This window comes from Ambystoma mexicanum, chromosome 12, assembly GCF_040938575.1.
Source record: "Ambystoma mexicanum isolate Mex_15411 chromosome 12, UKY_AmexF1_1, whole genome shotgun sequence".
In the NCBI taxonomy this organism is placed as follows: domain Eukaryota; kingdom Metazoa; phylum Chordata; class Amphibia; order Caudata; family Ambystomatidae; genus Ambystoma; species Ambystoma mexicanum.
Window position 1 is genome coordinate 43,030,617 of NC_090936.1, and position 25,576 is coordinate 43,056,192.

A 25,576-nucleotide genomic window follows, 5' to 3' on the forward strand; every position below is an offset into this window, starting at 1 on the left:
TCGTGCAGCAATCACCAATGGGGTGATAATTACAATGTGGCAACAAATTGCATAAATAATTAATTTACATGTGTGGTTGAATAAATGGGGTAAATATGAGTGATACAGTATCAGCGATGTAAGAACACTAGCAACTACAAGGCAAGGTATCGGCAAAGGGCATACAGTTAAAAAATTGAAAGTAAGAACACAGTGCAGCCAAAATCACACGTTGGAAAGTTTCATTTTCCTCTTTTTACAGTTTTCAATGTCAAAAAGATGTGGAAAAAAAGGGTGAAATAGACAGAATCGAAATACGTCTTTTATGCTGGGTGATAGATGCACATGATGGGATAGTAGGAAAGTGAAAGAGTGACTCTAGCTGAAGAACTGAATGAGATTTTCAATGTGAAAGGAAATTCGGTTTTGGGAAAATAAAAGCAGTTAACAGAGAAAATCGGTTTGTGAAGCAAGGACAAGTGCTACTACAACTATATCTTTGTAACTAGATTATCAAGAAGATAACGCTGCCCATGAAGCGGGTTAAGTGGCAGTCTTAACCCCCTTCACGCGGAGTATCTCTTTATGTGGAAATTAATTAATTTACTCAAAATATGACTACGGATTTATGCAATAGACTAAAGGGATGGGAAAGAATGGTGCCAACACATGAAATTAAGAAACAGGATACACAGGACTAGCTTAAACAAGTTATCAGGGTATGGATGGGATTACTGAGATGGTGGAACCAAGACAGGGTATCAGGATAGGGTTGGCTATGTGTTGTTATGGGATGGGGAGATACTTGCAATCAGCGCTGGAGTTTGTGATGTGGAACACCCAACCAGGTTTCTGGACTCAAGGGATCTGGTCACAGCACCATGGCAGGACTCTCAGAAAACAGCTGGGCCTGTCTGGTCACGTCACAGCGGCATGCAGGTAGTGGGGCAAAAGGCTGGTCTGGTCACACAATATACTCCAAAAGGGTACCATAGCTTTTCCCCCTTTCTCCCTGAGTTAGTGGGATTTTGGTATGGGGTTTAGTTCTGAAGGGTAGTTCTGCCTGGATAGGGTCAGCTATGCTCTGGCCTGACAGTCGATCTGGAATCTGCAGGATGAATATGAAATGTCTGTATACGCAGCAGCTGGAAAATTCAGAAGAGTGTGTGTCTCTGTGAGCTTCCCCCTTTTATAAGGCGGGTGACATCACAGGGTTTACTGTGGGGCAGAACTAAGCTAGACCTACCCCAAAGAATCGGATAGGTCATCCTATGTCATGTTGCCTTCTCCCTGGAAGCAGATTGGGATGGAGGAGGGGACTGAGTTTTATGTGGTGTGTTTTGTGAGGTACAGAGCCATCCCACTGTCATTTTTGCCAAAAATCAGTTCTGCCATAAATCGCACATTTTCACAGTTGTGGCACTTTTGCAAATCACATAGGCAAATTGCATATTCCACACAGGGCATGGCAGTCCAACTCCCAGGTTTGTACGACATTGTTTCATCCTTCTAATAATCTTCTGCACTTTTTAGTGGGAAATATTTCACTTACAATTCTATACCTTGATAAATGTGTACATATTATCATAAGGCATGTTAGTATTGAATTTCAAAATGGCACCATATACACTCAGAATATACAATTTTCCATCATTTCCGTCCCCAACATGCTAGTGAAGGCTACCACGTCTTAATTTAAAGCCACAAAAATTGCATTTAAACTGTAAAACTCTTGCATTACTGCGTTGTCCGGTTGCAGCAATAACAGCCTTAAAGTTTATTAATTAAAATAGTCTTTTGAGCCAGATGGCCAGCATTGTCTCCCAAATAAGTGCATCATTTCCAAGGCTGCTCTGGAGTTGGCTTTGAAGCCCCCCAGTTGAATTTGAGGGGAGTTGTTACTTGCAATTTCACAGCTAAGTGTCCTGGAACTCTATTGTACCAGGCTCAAGCCCAGTCACAAAGTCTGACGAGCGTGTGAGATGCTTTCTCTTGGTCCATTCATAGTTTCAAAGGGGCCGGTCCCTTTGGGGGGAAGGCAAATCCTGTTCCCAGCAAGCAAATGTCCTTTGAAGCCAAGCAGGAAAACCTGTTCTGTGGCTTCCACAGTAAATGCACTTAGTTATTTACTTATTTATTTTTTTCTGAATCAGAAGCAAGTCTGTTGAAATAAAACATCCCATATCTATTTTCAAACAAACCCCCCTCCTCCCCTGACCCCCCCTTACATTTCTAGGCAAGAACAGGGCCTTATTCAACATTACACTTTTAAAACAGACATTTTTCTTGTTTGCAGAAGCAACCCTTTTTACACATGGTGAATTTTCCTTTTTCTGTCACCTCACAATGCGGTTTTCTCTTCCATCTAGATTCTAAACATGGTTTGCAGCCCTAGTCAGTTTCTCTTACACAGGAATCTGTTCAAGGCAAATGTCCACTGATACTAACATAGGCACAGAGCAATAGGGCTTCTTTTGAAGAGTTCTGCTGTGATATCTTGTTTGCAAAGTGAATCCTTTTTCCTGTACGGCTGGAGTAAAGTTGTTTGTGATTTCACAAATGTTGCCTGACACAGCCTGTCATTCAGTGAGAAATGCTTTCTTTTGCTGGAGCGCAACCTGAATATGGCTGGGCATAGCTGGGGTCACTGGATCAGAACTGTGTATTGTTGAACAGATGAAAAAGGGCACCAGGCTCCATCATTTTAATGCAAAATATTTCCTTTTTCGTTTGGAAATTTTGAGCGAGCAGCCTAGCAGCGCTGCTTTTCAATTCTCTTCTTTGGTGCGCGTAAGGAAACACACTGGCAGCCTTTCTCTGTGCATTCCCTGTTCCATCTTGCCAGGTAGGTGCTTGGCAAAGACCGCGTAGCCATAATTTTTATAGCTGCAAATGCAGTTTTGATGCAAGGGAATGGCACTCAAAGGAGCCAGCATGCCATTCTGCTGGTAACTGTAGAAGTGCAGATTGGTAATGGAGGGGAATTCTGCTGGGTCCGTAAATGTACCCCACAGTATGTACCATTTTAGTTCCAGTGCTCCCAATCCCCCCATCATCTGGGCTATAAACATGACCGATCTAGGGACCCTCTGTCATTTCCTGTGCCATATGAATCCCAAGACTGCTGTTTGTAGTGATTTAACCATCTGCGTTGGAATTCTGATAGGGAGTGAGCTTGAAACATGAAAGGAGTCGAGGTAGCAGGGTCATTTTAACTGCAGAGCTTCTAGGGAGCCATGAGAGTTCCTGACTATCCCATCTGTCTAAGTAGTCCAGCAGTTTCTTCCATAAGGGAGGAATGTTTGCCCCATATAGCTCCTTGTATGTTTTAGTTAATGTTATCCCGAGGTAATCTATCCCTTTCTTCTCCCAGACTACTGGGAATGCATTACTTAGGTCAACTATGCTATCAGGTCTGTCGGACACATTTAAAGCTTTGGATTTCAAATAATTTATAGTGACGCCAGGAGACCTCTGCAAATTCCTGAAGTTTCTTCATAACTTTTGGCATAGTCTGTTTTCGTAACTCTCATGAAAAGCAGGATATCGTCAGAATAGAGGGCAATCTTATGTTCCACCTGTTTGTACTTGACACCTGCTATCCCCTGGTCTTGCCTGATCATTGCCGGTAATGGTTCCATAGCCATTGCGAATATTAACAGAGACAGGGGACATCCTTTTCTCGTGCCCTGTCGGATGTCCACCCTTGCCGTGAGTTTCCCGTTAATCAAGAATTTAGTAGAGGGAATCTGAAAATTAGCTAGGACCATCCGCAGAAATGTTGGACCACATCCAAATGCAACTAGCGTTTGTTTAAGGAACTGCCAGTCCATACTGTCAAACGCCCACCTTGTGTCCAGAGTGGCTATCGAGAACTTTTGGTCTGACTTGATCCCTATACCAATAATGTCCACGGCCCACCTTACATTATTCTATGCTTGTCTTCCTAAGGTGAATCCTGATTGGTCCTCGTGGATCACATACGGCAGGATTTGTGTTAGTCTCCCTGCCAAGATGTTGGCATACAATTTAGCATCTCCATTAAGTAGGGAGCTGGGGTAATAATTAGAGCAATCAGTGGGATCTTTTCCCGGTTTCAATATTAGAGTTGTGGTGGAGATCACCCCTAGTTCCCTAATTCTACTAAAGACCCAGGTCAGCTGCCTTGTAAAATGGGTCCGGAATGTCTTACAATATCCATTTCTTAGACCATCGGGCCCTGGAGCTTTATTGGCTGCCAAGGAGCTAATGGCCTCTCCTACTTTTTCCTCTGTGATGGGGTCATCAAGGAGTCCCCTGTCTTCCTGCGTTATTTTTCGGCAACTGCACCTCTTGGATTTATTCCAGTTGCCAGATTATGTCTTTGTCGTCCCTTTTCAGTAGCCCCTTATGAAATGATTCTACTATTGCCAGCTTGTCGTCCTCCGTCCATCGCAAATCCCCAGATTCGCTTGTCAGCTGTGTAACATAGTTATGTCTTTGTTGCTTTTGTAATAGCAGCGAGGACACGATTGGCCTTGCCTCCTTCAATATAATATGTCTGTTTCAACCTCAGTAGTGCCTGGGCGGAATGATCTGCCATATGGGCCTCCAATTGCACTCTGGCCTTGCCAAGGGTGCGTAGTGTTTTAAGGGTTTGTTTCTCCTTATGTTGGGTTTCCATTTCCTTTACCTCCCTCTCAAGTGTTGCGCGGTGAAGCTCACATTCCCTGAAAAAAGCGGTCGCCTGAGATTTGGATTCCCCCCTAACTACAGCTTTACTCGCATCCCAGACTACCCTCCAGAGTCATTTGCTTTAAAGTAGTTGTTAATCCACATGGGACCTCAAGGCCATGTCCCTAAGGACTAATTCATTCAACCTCCACTGTCTGGGGACCTCCTTCGGGGATCTATTGAGGTCTGTCTGGATGGACACTGGGGCATGATCTGAGAGGTATCGCATTCCTATTTCTATTGTCATGTTTCTAAGGATTAACGTTGCTGACACTAATAGCATGTCACTTCTCGATATTCCTCGGTGTGCAGCTGAAAAATATGTATAGTCTGGTTCTGTATCATGGAAGAACCTCCATGTTTCAATTAGATCTAAGTCTCTGAAAAATATCCACAGGGCTTATCTGTATCTGATGTCATTACTAGTGGGGGCTAATGTTTTATCCAGTGTGTGGTCTATTACACAGTTAAATTCACTGCCTATTACTAGTTGTCCCTCCCACCATCCTCCAATCTTCCACTGTAATGTGGTAAAAAAACTGGTCTTGCCTTTCGTTAGGGGCGTACATTGTGATCAAGGTATCAAGTGTGATCAAAATCTGCTCCTCCAATATACCCTTAAGCACTAAGTATCTGACCCTGTGTCCCTGTACTGGATTGTCTTCCGGAATCCAGTCCCTATACTCAGTAGAATCCCTACTTCCTTGGTCTTTGTGCCGCTAGATGCATAATATTGAGAAAAGAAGAGCTTGTGTGCCATGCGTTTTTCGTCCCTCTGTAGTTGGTGCGCTTCTTGTAGGAAAATCACTGAGGCCTGCAGCCCTATCAATCTCTGCATGATTGATGGGCATTTCATCGGGGAATTCAGTCCCTGAACCTTCACAGTCATCATAGTCATATCAGCCATAATTAATCTTCGCTTTTCCATGACTCTGAGTGTCCTGGGAGGTGAGATTGTCATCCCGTCTGATAATATGGATCATCCCTCCCATGTAAACTATTCCCTTCAAAACATTCTCAAACTTCCCCTCCCAACTTAACAATATCACAAAACAGCGTACAAATCGCAAATCATGTATTTTTGTCATACATTTCTTGAAACGGGCTAGATTTCCTTATCCCAGCCCCTAAACCCTCTGCCCTGAGTTCTTATCACTTTGTGGCTCTTTCAAGTGGAGCCTAATGTTTTGAGTCCCTTGGTAGTTCATATGTCGTCCTGTTGTTTTTCCCATCCATTTTTCAGGTAGACCTCCCCAAAGAGTCTCCTTCTTCAGGTGTCCTCTGATAGATTGGGGCCCTTCCTTCTCCCCTTGGGGTAAGGGTCGGGCTTGTTGCCATCCACCCTTCCTGAGCATCCGTTGTGGACGTGGCCCTTCCCCCCTCTGCGTTGATGCTTGTTCCGCAGAGTGAGAGTCTTGTTGCTCCATTAGGTCTGACATCTCCTCTTCTTTAGTCACATGGTGCTCTTTACCTTGGTATTCTAATCAGAGGATGCATGGATAGGTCCATCTATACCATATACCCTTCTGTTGCAACGAGGGCATCACAATTCTCAGGTGCTTGTGTAGCAGTAAGGTCGCAGGAGCCACATCTTGATACATCAATATGTTGGTTTCTCTGAATCTTAGGGGCTTCTGTTTCCTGGCCTCCTTCGTGATTTGTTCCATTAACTCAAAGAAATCCACTCTTGTTAGCACGTCTGGTTGTAAGTTCTTCCTTTGTTGGTAAGCTGTATAGACCCCATGGGTTCTATCCAGAACAATCTCCTCGGAGTCTGCAGGTAAGTGGCCTGGACCTGTTTTCAGAGTCCTCTTGCTTGTGCACCATCCACTCCATTTGCTGTTCCATTACGTCCAATCGTTTGGCTAATTCCTCGTGCTCATAGCATTGTTCACATAGCGTTGTGTCTGTTTCATCTACCCTTCTTTCAACTGCTACTATCTGTTTGCTCAAGTTTGTAATTGACTTAATGAGGTTGAGGACACAGTCCTTCAATTCTTTCCTTATTTCTGCTAGCATTTCTTGGAGGTCGGAGCATCTCGTGCTGAGATCATCTGCATCAAGTTGTTGCAATGCGAATTCTGCTGAGTAGACTTGTGCAGCTGTTTGTTGTTGCCGCTTCAGTCCCTCTTAACCCTGCATCATCACCTTAATATCCCCCGACTGGAGGCCCTTTTCCTTGTTCACCTGCTTGGACATTTCTTTTGCTGTGCGCAGCGCTTGAATATAGCTGTCCCTCTTTTATATTTGCCAGTTTGTCCAGGCCCTCGCACTTTCAGGTTGATCCTGTCAGTATGTATTGTCTAAGCCTAAGGTCTGTTCTCATATTCCCCCAGCTGATGTCTTTTCCTCACCCTCCGTCCTCTCGTTCAGAATCCGCTGCTTGTGAGGGTGAAATGTTCTTAAACTCGAGATGGGAGGGCCCTGGCTGGTGGCTCGGGGGTAGCTTCCACTAGTGGGGGAGCGCTGGGTATTCCTTGCCTGTAGTGTTGGCTCTGTACCTTGCTTCTGTTGTCTCCCTCCAGAGCGGTTCCCTCAGCTGCTTCCTTCCCCTTCTTCTTATTGTTACACGGTCCGCCCCAGGCCGGTGTCTAGTGTCTGGATGGGGGATAGGATGTTACCTCAGAGAGTGCTGCATGTGATTGATCGCTTGCTTTATCGCAGCACTGACTGCCTCAAAGGTCGCTCTGGGTTCCTACGATACTCGTGTGGGCTCAGCTTTGCTTTGTATATTGCAACTGGGGGTGGGATCATACGCTATTTTGGGGCCTCATCCTTGCCATCTAGCTGGTCCTTCTGCCATTTTGGTTGTGTCCCTCATCTTCTGCCAAAGTGATTTGTATATGGTTCTGCAGCGATTTCAGAGTTCAGACTCGCCAGACATGATCGTGGGGACTTCCAGTCCTCATTGCGATGTTTTTGATATGTGGTAGGTCGAAATTCAAGGGTATTTGGGGAGTAAGGGGCTGCCAAGTGTGCAGAGCTAACCGAGGCAGCATGTATCTCCGTCCACGGCTGGCCATGCCCCCTGAATAGATACATTTTTAAGGCCTTCCGGAAAGTAGTAATTGACGTGGCGCTCCGAATGGTCAATCGTACTGAATTCCATAGCCTGGGTCCAAAGATTGAAAATCATCTATCACCTTTATGGACAAACCAAGATGAAGGAACTGCTAGTAAATCTTGTCGGCAATTCGAAGGGAGCAGGATGGCTGATAATACGTGAACCTTCAAGACACAAAGGTTGGTGCAAAGTTGTTTAAACACCAAGCAGAGGATCTTTAAATCAACCCTCTGCTTGACTGGCAGACAATGAGGTGATCTGCTCATTGCAGAGATGGATGCTGTTTTAGGTACTTTGAAGATGAGACTTGCGGCAGCTACCCGCTTGCTCTAGTCTGGCTCATGGATAATCCAGCTCTTGATGATGCCAGTGTGCAGCGAAGTGTGGCTGTATGACCAGGTGATAATTGTAGAAGTTATGAATCGCCAACCCACCCAGGGAATATGGTTTCTGCAGCTTGGCCCACTTCAGTATGAACCCTTTGCACCCCCAATCTAACGAGTTCAGAAGACTTTTTAACATCTGGAAGAAATCACGAGAAAGGTGTATAGGTATCGCTTGAAAAAGCTATAAAAACGTTGGTAACAGTATTTCTATGATGGATGTTCTGCTAGCCCTTGATATGCGAAGGGCCTTCTAGTTCTGCAATCTCAAGTCGAATAGCGTCTTCGATTTGGGTTTCTTAACATTCCCACTAACTTCTGAAGGGGCACTAGGATTCTAAACTATTGAAAGGTGAGCAGTCACAGGGTGGTGAATGTTTTCAGTGAAGGGTCCTACATTTTTCCTCAAATTCGTGCGAGCAACCGAGTATAGAGGGGGAGCCCTTAATAATTAAGGGGGATTTTCTGACACAAGAAAATATTTTACAATTATGTGCCGAAATTAAGCATTTTGTAACACAATGCCTGACAAAAGATGTAAAAAGCCATACACTTCACAGTTGGTTCACATGAAAATATTCCTGAAATACCATGCCAACAACAGTACATATTTTCATGAGGCTGCAGCCACAACCTAGCTATGCCAGTAATGGTCACTTTAAGTCACTTGCATGAACCGCTTCATGTATATGGTTTAAAGTGACCATTACTGGCATAGATGGGACAACCTATCTATGCCACTAATTGTCACTTTAAATCACATGCATGAAGCTGGTGCCACAACCGGTAGCGGCTGGTGATTTTTTTAATTGGAGGGAGGCTTTACCAACAAAGAAGGTTCGGGGGAGGGTATAATGTTGGGTTAAAATTGAGCATTATACAGCACACTTTCTGTGGAAATACTGGGTAAAAAGCTAAATAGTTTGCAATTGTGTTTGTAGGATATCTCTAATCCAAAAATGTAACAGATGCAAGTTTCCAACGGTACACATGAGCATTTCACAACTCCAGTGGGTGATTATTTAAACTAATTTTTTGTTTGTGTTTTTATTTTATTTTTAACAGAGTTCCCTAATCCAAACTCTGAATTTCAAGCCATCTTTGTTCATTAAGTGGCGCCTTTGGCCATTGTAAGGTTGCAGAAGAAGGCAGCTGACCAGGATGTCCCATAGTGGTTGGCAAATACTTTTATTGAATTCAAAAACCTAGCTACCCCTAACTCTAAGAGGGGTTTCCTTGCCTAAAACTAAAAACGAATGGATCTGTCGGAATGTCTGTCCACTGAAAAAGCCATTGTCCTGAGTCAAAACCCTACATCTATCTCTTAGTCTACTACTAAAGGATCTTATAAAAAGTAAAGTTATTTCACCAGGAGAATGACTCCCTTCTCCTGGTGTCTTAAAAGAATGCCTCTTCAATACTCCAGTTGCCACCAGGGGGAATGACTCCCTTGGTCTTGATTTACCCAGAGTTCCAGAAGTGGGAAAGTGGAATGACTCCCTTCCCCTGGCTTCTCTGATAATGTTCAAGCTGGTTACAGGGGGGAATGACTTCCTTCCCCTGGATGTTAGTATCAACAAAGTTTGACTGTGACCAGGGGGGATGATTCCCTTCCCTTGCCTTCTTAGGTAACTTTTACAACAGTCCCAAGCTCTCCTTAGCCCGTCAGTGTTCCTTTCCTTACCACTGTTTGGAGGGCTCCACTCTCCAATATTCATTTTATACTTGTTTGGGTCTCAGACCCTGTTCGTTCATCCTTTCTTGACAGGCCCACTTAGTTCACTCTGCTGCCAAGTACTACCACGAGGAGGATGACTTGTATGCTGACTTTGATTTGGGTCACAGACCCCGGTTTCTATTTTTCTTTTATTAGTCCCACTTGGTTCACTCCCCTGCCAAGTACAGCCATGAGGATGATGACTCGCATTAACGTTTTCTTCTCCTCGCTTCGGGTCCCAGACCCTTGGATCTCTTCCCGTCTCACTAGGCCCACTTGGTTGGTTGACTCTCTTCCCAAGTACTGACACAAGTAAGATGCTTTGTATCGTTATTCCCATGCGGTCATTCTTTGTCCCGCACCTACCAGCCCCTGTGACGTGCCCGTTAACTTTGCTGGCTCTGTGACTCTGGGCTGGTTCTTCCTGGGTGCTTGTGTCTTCTTGCAGAACAAAAGGAAGCCTCAGCCAATCAGAATACTGGTCCATGCCTCCATCTTCGCTTGGGCTGCTGGTTACACTCTAAATGACTAAGTTAAGGCCCAACATGAAGAATAATACAAAACACACCAAACCATCATAATTTGGTGTCACCCCAAACACACTCCCCAGACGGTAGCAAAACATAACTAGATGAATAACCTTGACAACCTCCCAGAGGTCGCACCACCATCTTCGAGGTCCCAGTCATGTCACTGGGCAAAGGACACCCTGTTGTCGGATTCTTGCCTTTGGGAACGGACTGCTCTCGGCTTCCCCACCATGTCATCTGCGTCTCCTCTGAATTTCCCATGCTGGACTGTCATTCGTGCTGGTATGTGGGCCTCTTTCGCAAAGTTCTTTGTCTGTTTATATGCGTCTCTTAGAACGACTCCCATGCATAAGTCTAGAGTATCTTCTCAGAGCCATTCTTCATGGCTCCTGGTGGCCACCTCATCACAGTAATGACCTTGCTGGTAATTCTCATGCTTTGGGTGATCTTTTTCGTGCCAGTACTGGAGTTAGTCATAGTATCTGTATTGTTAGCAATCTTCTTCTTCTCAGTAGAAATAACTGGTATAAGGTTACATTAACAAATAGAAGTGCTATTATGGGGAGGTTGGTGGAAAGGTGGCAACAGCTTGAGAGTGTTAGGTTTGGGGTGTTGTGCCGACTTTTACCCAGGCGGTCGTCCTTATCCCCATGAGGCCAGGCCCTCCCCATGAGGTCCTCCTGCTTTTTACCACCCCTGGGGGGAATATTTGTTAGCAGTATCCCCTCCCTAGCATCATGAGACGGGGCTCCCCTCTGGGGAGAAGTGATGACACCTAGTGAATCGTCACACTAGGCTTCCATTTCTTTGCCTCCGAATTGTAGATATGATTTTATTTGTCGTGCATCTAATGCACATTTCAGGACTATTGTAATATGCATGTAAATTGGCTTTGACAACTGCTCATGTAGATGGGTTCATCATTGCCCACGGGCTTTCGGCGCTTTATAAGTATGTACAATAAATAAATAAATTGTCAAAGTTCTGAAGATGTATCATTTAAGACATGTTTTACCATACCTTTGCCCTCAGTTGAGCCACTAAAAAGATCAGCACGAGTCTTCTTGTCACCAGGTGTACATATGGAGACTATTGCCACGGTAAACACAGAACTAGAACTATTAAGTCAAATTTTGGTCACTCGTTAGTTCCAGCAAAAGCCCTGTGCATTATTCTACTGTTAACAAATTCCTGGTGTTCCACTTTAATATTAAATGAGGAATTGTTGTGTTTGTTGCATTTTAATCAGGTGATATGAGGAATGACTTGTATATAACCATAGAAAGAGGAGAATTTGAGAAAGGAGGAAAAACGGTTGCCAGGAATGTGGAAGTGGCCATGTATATTGTTGACAGCGTGGGACACATTTTGAAGGTAATTTCGTGGTTTACATATTGAATTACAGAATGCCATATTGATAAAGTAAGAACATTGCAAATTGACCTGTTATGTATTTTTTAAATTTTTGTTTTTTGTGAAAATGTTTTCATAGACAAAACAATTCCTCTTCACTAATTTTATTTTTTTTCAGAGTAACATCTTGTTTAAACATTGCTTTGTGTTTTGTAAGCCTACAAGTTTATAGCTTGTTTTCTCAATGTTGTTCAAAACTCTATCATGTTCGCAATCAAGTTAATTTGCATAACATGTTCTATGAGCCAGCATGTGTTTGACACAGATATGCTTCTTCAGAGTGTTCTGACATGTGATTGTCATGCGGCAAACGGCATATAACAAAGAACACAACTTGCTAAGAATATATCTAGCTAAAGATATGTGTCCATGTATATAACAGGACAAATGTATAGAGAGAGAAAATAGGAGCTAGGATGTTTGAATGCAGTTCAACAATTGATGGAGTTAAGTTTATTTTTTAACTAAAAGGGAAGAAAAACGTTTCTCTGTTTATCATAATTTGTAAGACATGTTGTGCTTCGTGTTTTTGGCACCCTGCCTCGTTTGGTTTCTCGCGGCCACCATATTTTATTTCCTCAAGGTTTGTTATAAAAAGGAAAAAAAGCTACTAGCTTGTAGTACAGGGGATAGAAAAAATACTAATTCATATGAACTGGTGAAGTCTGGAGTCGTGTTGCTAAGTATGTGTAGACTCCATTACATTTTATTTTATTTATGTTTATTTTTTGAATGAGATAGCTGAAAATGTTACCAATGACGTAGTCAGGGTGTATCATGAGGGGCAAGGGCCACCTCGTTGCCCCAGAGGCCAAACTGCTGTTGAGTCAGAGCACAGCTGTGTACAGACCGCCAGCAAGCTTCTCTTGCCACACATGCTCTTCTGGGTTGTGTGCAAGTACATCCCACTGTGCAGGGTCTCGCATTGTGAAATGCTGCAGCGCAGATAAATTCCCCTGCCTTGGCCTTTATGCTTCCGCTATAGTGCATTCTGGTACACGCAGTTCTATATTCAAAATCTTTGCCGGAATCTGATGGGCAATAACAATGCCATGTTTTACAGAACATAATTTGAGAACTCTGTAGTAGTTGTATGGCAAAGTTGCACAGTGGCTTGTCTGCATTACAAGTTTCGAATTCTCACCCAGCAGTTATTTTTCATGGATGTTACTGGTGTGTGGCAGTAAAGAAAACGATTTCCATATGTATGTGTGGTGTTGGTATAGCCTGAATCCAGAAGAAGGAGCATATTATATTTAGTGAGACCAGTTTGAGAGAGTTTATCCCATGAGGACAGTGTCACATAGAGTCTTTGTAGATCACCAGAGCGTGGGACCTGCATGCAATGTATAGTGGTCTTGTATAATCAACCACCTCCATTTTGGCAGCCTCGTTGCACAGGGGATCTGCCATGAAAACAATGTGGTGTGGGAAATGACTGGGGTCGAGTTGGTTAGCAGGTGTGAAACTTGTGGTGTTGATGAGTGCAGGCCATAATGGTCCTATTCCTGAGTGCTGGTATGTGGTGGTGACACGTGGGTGTATGTCCTGTTGTATAGTGGGGGAGTGTCAAGTTCAGTTAGATGGCATTGCTGGGGCACCGGAACACCTGCAGATGTGAAGCGGAGAAGGGATGCGCAGAATGGCTGAAGATGTGGAGGACCAGGCTATGAGGAGGAACAACAAAATGAACGAGGTTGGGGTGGTTTTGGTATGTGTCTCATGTGTGGGGTCATTGTGCGAAGTGAAAGGGTGATAGCAGATTGAAAGCTGGGTTTGATAGTTTGAGACTGTTGGTGAGCGCAGTTATTGGAGTTTTACTGTGAGACTGTCGAGTTCGAATGTGCAGCTGAGCTGAGAGTGGAGATGGTGTTGCCTCCTGTATGTTAGACTATAACGGCCCTGTTTTGGAAGTTCGAGGGATCTTTGAAGACCTTCCTTATTGGGCTTGGTTTCAGTGGTCGAAGTGGGCGGGAGCGGTGCTTCTCTACTACTTTTAATTCATTTTTGCCGTTCCTATACTTTTATTTTAAAAAGAAACCGTTCCTGAACGGTTTTGTTTTAAAATAACAGTGCAGGGTGAAGTTGAAACTTGCACTTTCAGTGCACTGCACTGAACGTTCCCTTAAACAGCAGGTGCAAGTGTTTGGGGGGGTGTATTGTGCGCGGGAGGGGACGCGGCGATGGGGTTTGTGGGGAGCGGTGCAGACCAGTAGGGAACATAGTTCCACTACTTCTTTTCGTACACTTGGACCAGTGCTTGGTTTACAGATTCTAACCACTGGTTCCTCTCCCGAACTCCCTCCACCTGCCGATTCGCCCCCCCCCCCCTTTCCATCTTCCTCCTTACCCTGACCCTGCTGAGCGCTGCTTTGAAGCAGCCTCCTGGTGACGTGGGCACTACATAAAGAACTGTTGATGCATAATAATTATTGCATTTGTATTACTTTGTATGAGCATGTCTTTAAAACACAGCCAGTGCTAATAATTTAGTTCCTGTTAGTTCCACTCATCATATGATTCACACTTTAATATATCCCTAATACATTGGTGATTTATATACCGTTTCATACCAGATTCGTCCAGTTTCTGGCCTCTAATTAATTAAAATACTGTTTCTGGGCTATTGTGCATTGGGCAATCAAACATCGCCTGCACAACTGGGTCCGCCACTTCCATAGTGCATGACAACGTATGTGCATTGGGACTATTTCCTATGCACTATTTGGGCACTTCTAAATTATCTTGTCACAATGATATTTATTAGGGAACAGGCAAAATACAATTTCCAGTCCTACAGGCCAACACTTATTCCTGCTTCCCTTTTTCATGTAAAATCTAAGATGGCAGGAGTATGACCCAAGTGACTTCACATGCAGATGATCCCAGTTATTTTACTCTGCAACCTTGTCTTCAGTAATTCCATGCATGTTCTGAGCCAAGTGTTCAACTTTTAGTTTTAGGTACTCCCTGAGATCACAATATAATATTTAGATATTCCCAGTGCTTTTATGCTGTATTTATTTGTATAAAAAAGCAACATAATAACAATGTATCCAATTTAAAGCCAATCTGGGTTAAGCCCATGTTGGTTATGCATGTATATGCTTTTTGAACTTAGCAACTCCTTATATGGTCCTCTAAATGTCACTTCTCCCGATGCAGTGTGAAAGACGTGTCCCGCCTTGTGCTCAGACATTGGCTTCCTATGGCATGTTTGCAGCCATACACTGCTATATATAGCTGCATTCTTGCTCAAGACCAATCTTCTTTTTATTAAACATCCATCCGCCTGCAGGGCGTAGTTGCCTAAAACCAATATCTTAGATTTCCGAGTATTACATTCTAAATTGGAATTGCAAAGACCCAAAAGGCTTCACAAACCTATGGTCCACAAGTAATAAGTGAGGAGGGAGAATACTAACTGACCTAAAAATGTGTGTATTCATTCAAGCACTTTAGATTAAAAAAAAAGGAAGGGGTCGATACGGTCTTGTTAGAGGCTAGCGAGTTAACTTATGTGTTATGTATGTAGCCTAACATTTCCTTTTTTGGGAGCTTTATACCTTGCAAAAATCTCTCAAGCAGTAAATGTTTGAAAAAGATACAATTCACATCCCTGACCGATCGAAAGAGTCAAATAGGCTTTAACAGAAGACTTCTGCACTGGGTGTCCTATTAATAGTACATTAATTGAAATCAATTGTCAGACCAGATTTGAAAAGGGTGACAAAAGAGGTTGGGCTCCATATCAACAACAAATATTCAAATATAAAAATCATTAATCTAATTTAGTCTGCATTCCCTGGAACAATCTACCTGGGCCAATCCGAGCCATGGAGAGCCACCTGAACTTCTGTTACAAGCGGAACACTTTGCTCTTGAGGAAATCATTTGGACTTGATTCCTAGATTTGGACTTTCCTTCACTTCCACTCACTTGGAGTCTTTGAGACTGCTCTACAGTGTTTATGTGCTTACCTTAACAGACTTATATTTATTGGCAATATTACTTTTCTAAACATAAGTGCTAGGAGGTCCAAGACTAAAACTTGCCTAAAGCAATTGTCGGACACAGGGACCATGGGGGGCAGAGGATGGAGCTTTAACCTACAGTAGTAAAACCCCTTCTATATCCTTGTTTGACTCTTCGCTGTGTGGTTTTCGGCCACACTCTCTCTCGCCCTAGCTTTGTGTCCTTCATCAAGAGAGGACTGTCTCAAATAGCACAGAAAGCCCTCAAGCAGTCTCAAGGAGAGTTAAAGGGTTTGTATGGTTATATGTGTGGGGCCTATGGTCGTTCTTCTCGCGTCTGTTTCTCCCAACCCCCCACCCCCCAGCCCAGGCATCCTTATCCCTGGGTTAGTGTTACACCCTCAGTATGCTGAGCTGCAGTGATGAACTAAATGATCTTGGCCTCGTCTGTCTAAGGCTCCCTAAGGGACTAACTAACTCTCCCTGTACTGTCCATGGGTTGGTGTTTAATTGTGGTTTGGGATAGGGCCTTGCACTTAGTCTGCTGGATTCGCCTGGTTTCAGTCATGTTCACGGTCACCTTACCCTTCTCTGCTCCTCACTTCCTCTGACTCCTCCTGCCACTCCTCTGTTCCCCAGATGTTTCTCTCCTGCTGTCTCTGCTCCCACCATTTGATGTGAACTGCTCTCCTTCTCCACCCTACTCTTTCATTAAGCCTCAGAGGGATGTATGGTTGAATGTAGCCTTTCATTATGCAAGAGCCTCTTTCTGTGAGCAAGTTGGTTTGTGCTCTGCGCTCGCAAGTTATCACCAAGAAATAATGCCCTTGAAAATCTCGATCGTGCACATTGTACTGACAGCATTCATTTTCTTAAATAGGATAGGTTGATTAAATGGCCCTTCTGACAAATCCCTGCGAAGCTCACAGATGCGGTCAGAGTAGACAAGGCATCCTCCCTACGCTGCACACGAGTTCCACATCACATAGAGTAGTGGCACAGAACCCTCCTTGGTCACCCTTTCCTCTAGAGCAAAGGAGGGAAGTTTGTTACAGTGCATACTGTTTTAACAGAATTTGTATTGGCGCTTTACTTAAAATATAATAGCTATTTGAAGTAGGCTTTTAGGCTATTTTAAATGCAAAGTTATGTATTTGTGTGTTGAAATCCCCTGGCCGAATGTTTGATTTTATATTATGTATTGGCTTTCTAATAGCGTGTGTGCTCTGCAATAAAACTTGATTAACACACAGAAAACATTACATTCTATACAAGTAAATGTAATATGTAATGAATCGGTCTACACCCTTAAGTAAAGCTATGAGCTTTCTCTAGATCATTTACTGATTAAATATAAATGTTGAGAATGAGTTCATGTAATCACAGTTCTGTACTGATGCAATTGTTCTGTAACCACCGAATGCACACATTGGTACCAACCACGTATGGTTGCTGGGATCTTAATTCGATCTGCGCCTATATTAACTTGATTAGTTTTGGTTAATATAGGGACAGCCAAACCAATGTTGTATTCTCATTGCGGTTCAGATACAAGGGCCATCTTCGAGACCGCTATAGGTGTAAACAACATAAACACAATATGTGGGTAAAAAAACATTCTGACGAATACTGAAATGTTTTTACCATTTAATATTACTTGCCCTAAATCCTCTGTTAGCATGTGTGTTAAAACTTCATTCTCATGCTACGGGGTGATTAATATTCTCACATCTGTCGTCTATGTCTATGCTGAATCGCCCAGTGAAGACATCTTAATCAAAGATTAGCAGTCTTTCTGTGGTGCTGCTTTATTACTTCGCGAGAAGCTGTACCTTGGTGTAATTGGCCACGCTGAACAATTTGAGTATACATAAGTACACTCTTAATAAGGGATATAACTGAATTAAGGATTCAATAATAAGTATATCGGTATTTTAAAAAAAAAAAGGTAACACGACTTAATACTGTGAAACGTTTTCCTAATTTTATGAATTATTGATTAAATGTTGGGTACTTAAACAACTCAATTTCTAAATCCTGAAGAAATAGCGTAATAATCTTTCCACCAAGATAAGTCAATGAGGGTGTTTCTTTATAAATGAATGGTTTTGCTTTTTCTGAAGTTTCACTTTACCAAACCCTATAGTGGGGGGGGAGAGGGGGAGGAAAGGGCTGTAAAAGCTTATCATAAACTGCCTCACAAATAGTTGTAATGCATTTCACCAAAGAAAAGCTGCCAAAATAGGCACTGTCTCTGCCAATGAGGTGTTTGAAGCTGTGTTTTTCAGTAGCCACCACGCCATCTGTCCTGCTTTTATCTACCTCCAAAACAAGGTCTTCAGCAATGGTATTGCCTTAAACGCAGTGGATAACCATGGTGGATAAAAATAGTGGATAACCACTGTGTATAAACACTCTTAAAAAGGCCAAATCAATGTTGAGGTGTGAGGAACTGCGATGGTCTAAAGAGCAGGTGGCTGATGTCACCAGTCGTGCTTCTCTGGCATGTCGAACGTACCACTATTGGGGCGAGATTTACAATCAATCAATCCATCCCTTTCGGCGCACGATTTGGAGACGAAAGCAACTGCTAGCCTTGATAGTCCAACAGCAGCCGCTGGGTGCAAGGCAGAGACCTGACCTCAAATACTGCATGTCCTTGTGTATGAGATTCAGGAGTGGTATTGCATTACCTGTGCACATGCACACATGGAGCATGGGCAATCCCGGCGGCAAAGCAAATACACTTGTGTTCTTGCATTTGCCCAGATGGTGAAATATCGCCCCTCATGCACAACAGGTTTACCAAGAGTTCAATAACCCACCAGCACAATTCAGAAAATGTGCTTTAACCAGTGCGCAATAACTTTTTAAGGAATACTCCCAGGGCCAGATTCCAAAAACGGCACCGAAAGGTGAAAAATATGATTAGTGTTGCAAATTGCATTTTTGTGCCTTTTGCTCAGAGAATTTCAATATGGCATAGAGCAGCGTTCCTCCTTTTTTCAAAGTGTAGTCTGCGTGCTGACAATTACTACGTGCTTATCATGCTTATCACGTGAAAAATACGCCAGTGCAATTTACCATTATCATGTGCAACATTGTGTCTCTTTAATTTGCACCGCCCAGTGCAGTTTATTCAATTTAAATATTAGTGTGCAAAATCAATGGTCAAAATATTTACTACACCTCTTACAAACTATTTGTTATGGATTTGTTTGTAACATCATTGTTTTTCCTCCCTTAGGGCTTTATTTCGTTTGGATCCGGCGAGCCACCTGCAGATGAGTTTCGCTCCTTTGTGCTTTACCACAACAACAGTCCCAGGTGGGCGGAACTGCTGAAACTTCCAATTCCTGTGGATAACTTCCGGGGAGCACACATCCGGTTTGAATTCCGACACTGTTCGAGTAAGAGAATTGCGCAGTCTATTGTCATAGTCTGAGATAAGGCAGAGGCGGCTGGTGAATTTTTCAAGTGGAAGGGTTTAGCTATCACCTATGAATTCGCTCCAGTCATAGTCTGAGATAAGGCAGAGGCGGCTGGTGAATTTTTCAAGTAGAAGGGTTTAGCTATCACCTATGAATTTGCTCCAGTTAGCCGAAGCCATGTATGGGAGGCTCGTGAGGCTTCTCAGGCTTCTTCCACTGACAATTTATTTAAATGTGTTAGGTTGCAGAAGGTGTACTTTACTACTCAAATGTCAGAATAAAACCATACAATTTGCAGTCACCTTTGTCACTGAAAACACACAAAAAACAATAGATGCTAGATTATCAGCAATACACAAAGCAGTTAGCAACACATTTTTATCCTGCCTGGGTCCCCGGAAAATCATGAAGCATGCGTCAAAAATATATTCCTGCATTGCTTGGTAAAACGTTGTCATGCTGCTATGCCCATTATATGCCAGTATGGTTCACTAGTGAGGGGACAGGTTGGACGGATGTGTGAGAGGTTTTCCGGAACCATGGAAGGTTGCTTCCTGGTTGCACAGAAAGATGGTTTGATACCCCACTGTCCTATAGGACCTAGTGTATCAATGGGCCTTGAACATATTGAGGTTGGTTGGGTCCTTACTATGTCTCGGGTCACTCACATCCGACTTCTGACACCACTTCCGATAAGCCAGAATCAAGAGACAGACACTATGCCATCTTTATAAGGCGTTTTTATTATTGCAGATTGTAAATGCTACTCTATCCGTTGTGTGTGTAGAGCCCTATCGTAAAGAAAAGAAGTCTAAAGGGTGCTTCTTAGGATTTCCTACAAAGAAAATAGTTTGTCATCCAGAAAACCTATTCTAAGGTGGATTATGTCCCAACCACATTCAACACAAGAAAATGCAACAAACAAAATAAGGTTTCTTTCCCATACGGAAATGGTGACTGACTTCTGACCCCCTCACAACCTTTAAAAATTACAGGTGTTATTTGCTGCTGACCCCGTTCAGCGTTCCAGTCAATTCAACACGTTTATTCTTGTCGAACTCCCCCTCTTCGGATAGTCTTTTTTGTATCTTAATTTCATACTAGTTTCTTTCGTATTTAAAGTTTCCAGATGGATTGCCACAGTCTTTTGTGGCTCAACCAACCTGGGTAGTTCTGTGATTTGCTAGTCAATGCCACATATTTTTCCTGGTTTCCCCCTCCAGAGTTCCAGTATCTCCAGTGACTGTGACCCTTTTCTGGACTTTTGGGTTTCTCAGCCCAGCTTAGAATCAGGTTTCTTGTTTTGAGTCTTGGGATTGGGTTGCTCTCACACAGGCTTCTAGCTTGCTCTCTCATACCCTGGCATAGGGTTTGGTTTCTCTTTTGATGCCTTGGGTTATCGTTGCTCTCACCCTTCCTTGACTTATTGTTTCTGGTTCCCCGCCGTGGAGTTTGGTTTCTTCTAGCCCACCTGGGCCTAGGGTCTCTCTCACACTGCCTTGGTGTGTTACTGTTCTGACCCTGCTTGGAGGTATGCTTTCTGGGACCCCACCTTGGGATATGTTCCTTGGTTCCCCACCATGGGTTATGGTTTCCCTATACTTCCTCTGGCCCTGCCTGGCGTAGGCTCTTTCTATCCCAGCTCTGGGGCATTTCTCGTGGCACCCTTTCTCAGGGTGTGGTAGCGCTCACCCTTCACTGGGGTATGGTTTTGGGCCCTGGGGGTTGCTTGACCAAACCCTGCCAGGTCTCTCAGAGCTACCGGGTACCTTGCTCTCTGTGGTGGTCCTGCTCAGGCAGATGGGAAGCTTTGGGGTCGGTGGCGTCAGCTTCTCTGCGGCTTTGCTCCTCTGCCATGCTAAGTGTCAGGGTCATTCTCTCCTGGGCCCCTTTTTGGTGGCCCTCACTTCCTGGATCTCCATTAGTCTCTCGACTTGAGACCCTCAGAGTGCTCATGGCTCTCTCACCTTGCGGCATCTTCGCATCCAGTGGGACTCTCCATGCTGGGGGACTCCACGCCAGGCGTCGGTCTTCTTCTGCTCTACACACCTCCCAGGAGCATTTGTTTCCTCCTCTGCTGCTCAACAGGTGGCTTGTCTCTTCTGCCTCAGTCTGCATTGTATTTTTAAGTTCCAACCCAAAAAGGAGCATGTTTCTTCTCTGCATACTCCCTTCCCGGCCTGATTGGTCAGAAGAAAACTTAACCGCTCATGTATATCATTGTAAGTTAGTACACCATTTGGGTTTGCCTGTGACCACCCCTAGTGGGACCCCAATTGCCCTGTAGCCTAGGGGGTGCTAGGCCTAGCGGTCTAGAGGGAACCAATACCCTGGATTTGTCACAATGTCAAGTTTGTGAAGAACATGTCTGTTATTTTAGTGCATGTCTCCTAGCCCTTCTATACATGGGCGACTGGGTGGCAAAGTGCATGTTTCATAAAAATATGTCTTAATATATAAAATAAAACAAACATATAAAAAGTATATGTAAGTGTATCGTAAATGTGTGCGTGTCTGGTAAGTGTGTATGTCATAAGAGCATGTGACGTAAGAGCGTGTCTCATACGTTTGAGTGTCATACAAGTGTGGCATAAGAGTGTGTCTTTGTAGTGTGTGTGTCATAAGTGTCAGTCGTAAGTATGTCATAAGTGTGTGTCTGTGGCATAAGTGTGTTATAAATGTGAGTATCGTAAGTGTATGTGTTGTATATGTGTGTGCCTTATGTCCATTTCGTAAGAATGTGTCTTAAGAACGTGTGTCGTAAGTATGTGTGTCATATGGTGTAGGAGTGTTTGGTGTGTAAGTGTTTGGAATGTGAGTCTGCGGTGTATAAGTATCCTACGAATGTGTACTATAAACTCTTGAAATGCACATATCCGAAACGCCTCCTATACGTATGAAATTTCCCATTGAAGAAAGAATTGCCTTTGATGTGAGTTTGTGTACACATGGAAGGCGTTTAAGAGTTATACAATTCATACATGAACGCAATTAACATCTGCTGAAAACTGACATCAAAGTCAGTCCGGACTTTAATGGGAGTTTTCAGACGTATATTAGTGTGCATGTACGAAATAAAAATCTCAAGCACACAGGAGTACAGTTTGTGTACAAAATCATCATTTAAAAAATCATTTGATAGTTTATTTCAACGCATGTCATAAAACTTGCAGAACACATATATGTCACATTTCATGAATATACATAGGAAAGACATGCATGAAGGTTCTATGGTAAGGTATAATACAAATGCATAGAACAGTAAAAGCATCTCTCAGATAAATAAAATAATTCTTAAAAATAACTGATTTAAGTTAATACAAGAAGTCTGGGCAGGTGTAGTAGCTCTAAAGTGCAGGGTTCTTAATAGCTTCAAGTTCCAATACCGATAAAAGTTTAAACATTGCTGTATTGTTTTATACACCATAAAAGTATAGGTCAGCAATATGGAGCATTCAATCATAGATTTAGGCATTGGTAACAATGAGCAGTCATTAACATTAATTAATACACATATGATCACAGTGAATCTGAGAATAAAACCTAATTTCATTGAATCAAGACAATTTGTTGACAATTTAGAGCAGAGGTAAAAGCTGTTTGTTCGTGACTAGAGATAAGTTACATATTTGTCAACAGAAACGCTGTTCTCTTTTTCCAGGAGCATCTCATATAGCTGAGTAGCTTTCTTTCAGTTGGTCGTTCAATTGCTTACAAGGGTCGACAAAAGGCTAAATCTTCCTTCTATAACACTAGTATTGCAGAGGCCAAATCAAACTCCAAGGAGCTCTTAACTATTCTGACACAATTCAAGGGGAGACCCGTACTATGGCTGCCCCTACAAAAGACTCCACATGGTGCCAAGAAATCCTTGACTCCAAAGTAGCCTCACATCAACAAACTATTAATGATCTCAGGAATTCTTCCAGTCTTGTAAGGGACACCATTGAAGGGCCTTCTCAGCTTACCTCTCCCCACACTAAGGATAGACCTGTCTTCCATTTTTCCCAAAGCACTGAGCTTGAAATTTCCCAGATCATAGCCAGCTTGAAACCGACCTCTTGTCTGGGTGATATCTGCCCATCCAGGCTACTGATAGGTTATCTGGATGTTTTTAAGTCCCTGGGTGACAAAGCTGGTCAATCTCTCCTTCGCTGAAGGGCTCATCCCGCCTCTTCACAAGGTGGCATGGATTACTCCCTGGTTGTAGAAGGATAACCTCGACTCCATGCTTGCTAAAAATGACTGCCCGTTCACCAATGTACTCTTTGTCCTTAAGCTCATGGACAGGGTGATGTATCTTGTATTCAATGTATTGAAGATAGCATCCTAGGAGCATGGCAATCTGGTTTCAGAGCTAGACACAGCACAGAGACCGTCATGTTGGACCTGAAATCCAGTCTTTTCAGCATTGTGGATCAAGGCCAGCCCCCCCGCCCCCCTTTGATACTACTCAAACTTTCTGCCGCCTTTGTCCTGGTCGACCACACGTTACTGGAGGCCAGGTTGGAGTCGCTGGTGAGCTGCTCTGGGTTGGCAGTACAACGAGTTGCCTAATTTCTGGGTCCCTGTAACGCCAGAGTGGCCACTGATGATGCAAGTTCCTCACCAGCGTTCATCACCTGCGGGGTCTCACAGGGCTCTTGCATTTCACCCACTTTATTCAACATCTATTCCCTGCCACTCTTGAGGCTCCTCAACAACCTGGGCATCCTCTATACTAACTACACGGATGATACCCAGGCTGTCATGAAACTCTCAGGCATTCACTCGCAAGCTTCTATGGTCATTAACACCATCTATACCACCATTCAGGCCTGGATGGTAGCTAACTCTTTAGCCCTCAGTACCGATAAGACAGCGCTCCTTATTGTTGCTTCTGGCCTGAGCTTAAAAAACATGCCCCCGAGTATAAACGTTTTTACATCGCAAATAGAGCCATCCTGGTGGCAAAGAATGTGAAGACTCTGGGCGTCATGTTGACAATGAGACTACACGATGCTCAGATTCGGGCCTCGTGTGGTTTCATTAATGAATTGCTGACCTGTGAGGCCCCAAAATATCTAAACAGCCTTTTGAAGGCATACCTGCCCACCCATAACATCGGGTCTCAGGATCAAGCCAGACTCTCGCAGCCTAGATACAGGCTTGCTAAATTCAGAGGAGCAGGCTTTGATGCCCAAACCCCTGCTATCTGGAATTCTCCCCCACCCGATTTGAGAAAAATCAAAATCACAAGTGAGTTCAAAAAGAGGCTTAAGACCTTTCTATTCAAATCTTCTGTTGGCTAAGTTTCTCTGGGCACTGAAAGACGCAGGAAAACCCCGTACTCTGGCCCGGTGTATTAGTGTACCGGAATATAGTGAAACATTGTCCAGAGAGCGTTTTTTATTTTTCAAAAGTATCAAAATGTATTTACTATGATACAATATTTCTACAATTGGAATTTATCACAAACTATTACAATAATTTTCATAAGTGTTGCAGGAGAGCCTAAAACCACATGCACGGCCTGATTTGGTCAGACAACATAATCATTCATAACGGCTAAATCATTCAAACATTACCCACTCATACCAAACACAGGCATTCATCAACACCACAATAAAAATGAATCCGAGAATTTTGTCCAAATTTGAATAATAAACCATTATGATTGTCTTTACATGACCTTGCTTTTTCATAACACATAAAATGCGCCTGATCACAATAATTGTCCAACATGTGATCTGTTAACAGGGTGGATCTAGTGAATAGACTCTATCTGATCGCATCCCCAATTGTTCTTCTCAACCGGTTTCGACTTTAAAATAATAAATGAAACAACATCTTCATCAAGAGAAATAGTTGGTGCAAAAAAACTGACAAGGTAAAGTCAGTATGCTCTCCGCGCTTCAAAAATATGAGCGCCTCTTAAGTACTGTTTGCAATATGTCTCGATCCTAGATCAAACAACCACACTGAGTGCAACATAATCAAGCAGCGAAAAAGCCTCAACCGTATGCCTGAAAAGGACTTGATGGTTGTCAATGTCTGGCCGTCAATTTGAATTATTATTCCCGGTGCTACTTTATGTCTATAAGGTGCATGGCGGTGTTCACTCCCGTCTAGTGAGAGACACAAAGGGATATACTTCCGGGTCTTTCTTCAACTGCGAATACGCACAGGGAAAGATTCCCTGCGTGCGGGCAAAACCTTACGCAACCAAGCCTTGCAACTCCACCTGGCTGATCTCCCCTTTGACCTCCCCGTTTTCTTTGAAGCCTTTGCCTCATGTTGTCTTGTTCTTTGTGCACCCTGAGGCCTACAGGCATGTGGCGCATTATAACAATTAATATAAATAAAGAAAACAGCGCACTATGAACATCCTTT

The 25,576-nt window shown here is 43.3% G+C and overlaps 1 protein-coding gene across 4 annotated transcripts in view; it reads left to right on the plus strand.

Annotated features, from left to right (window-relative positions):
* DOCK4 (dedicator of cytokinesis 4) overlaps positions 1–25,576 on the plus strand; it is a 2,129,281-nt gene that overhangs the window by 761,038 nt on the left and 1,342,667 nt on the right. For all 4 annotated transcript variants that reach the window (XM_069627915.1, XM_069627916.1, XM_069627917.1 and 1 more), the window contains exons 14-15: positions 11,636–11,760; positions 19,021–19,183. In XM_069627915.1, coding sequence (XP_069484016.1) covers positions 11,636–11,760; positions 19,021–19,183 — 288 coding nt within the window. The remainder of the gene's footprint in view (positions 1–11,635; positions 11,761–19,020; positions 19,184–25,576) is intronic.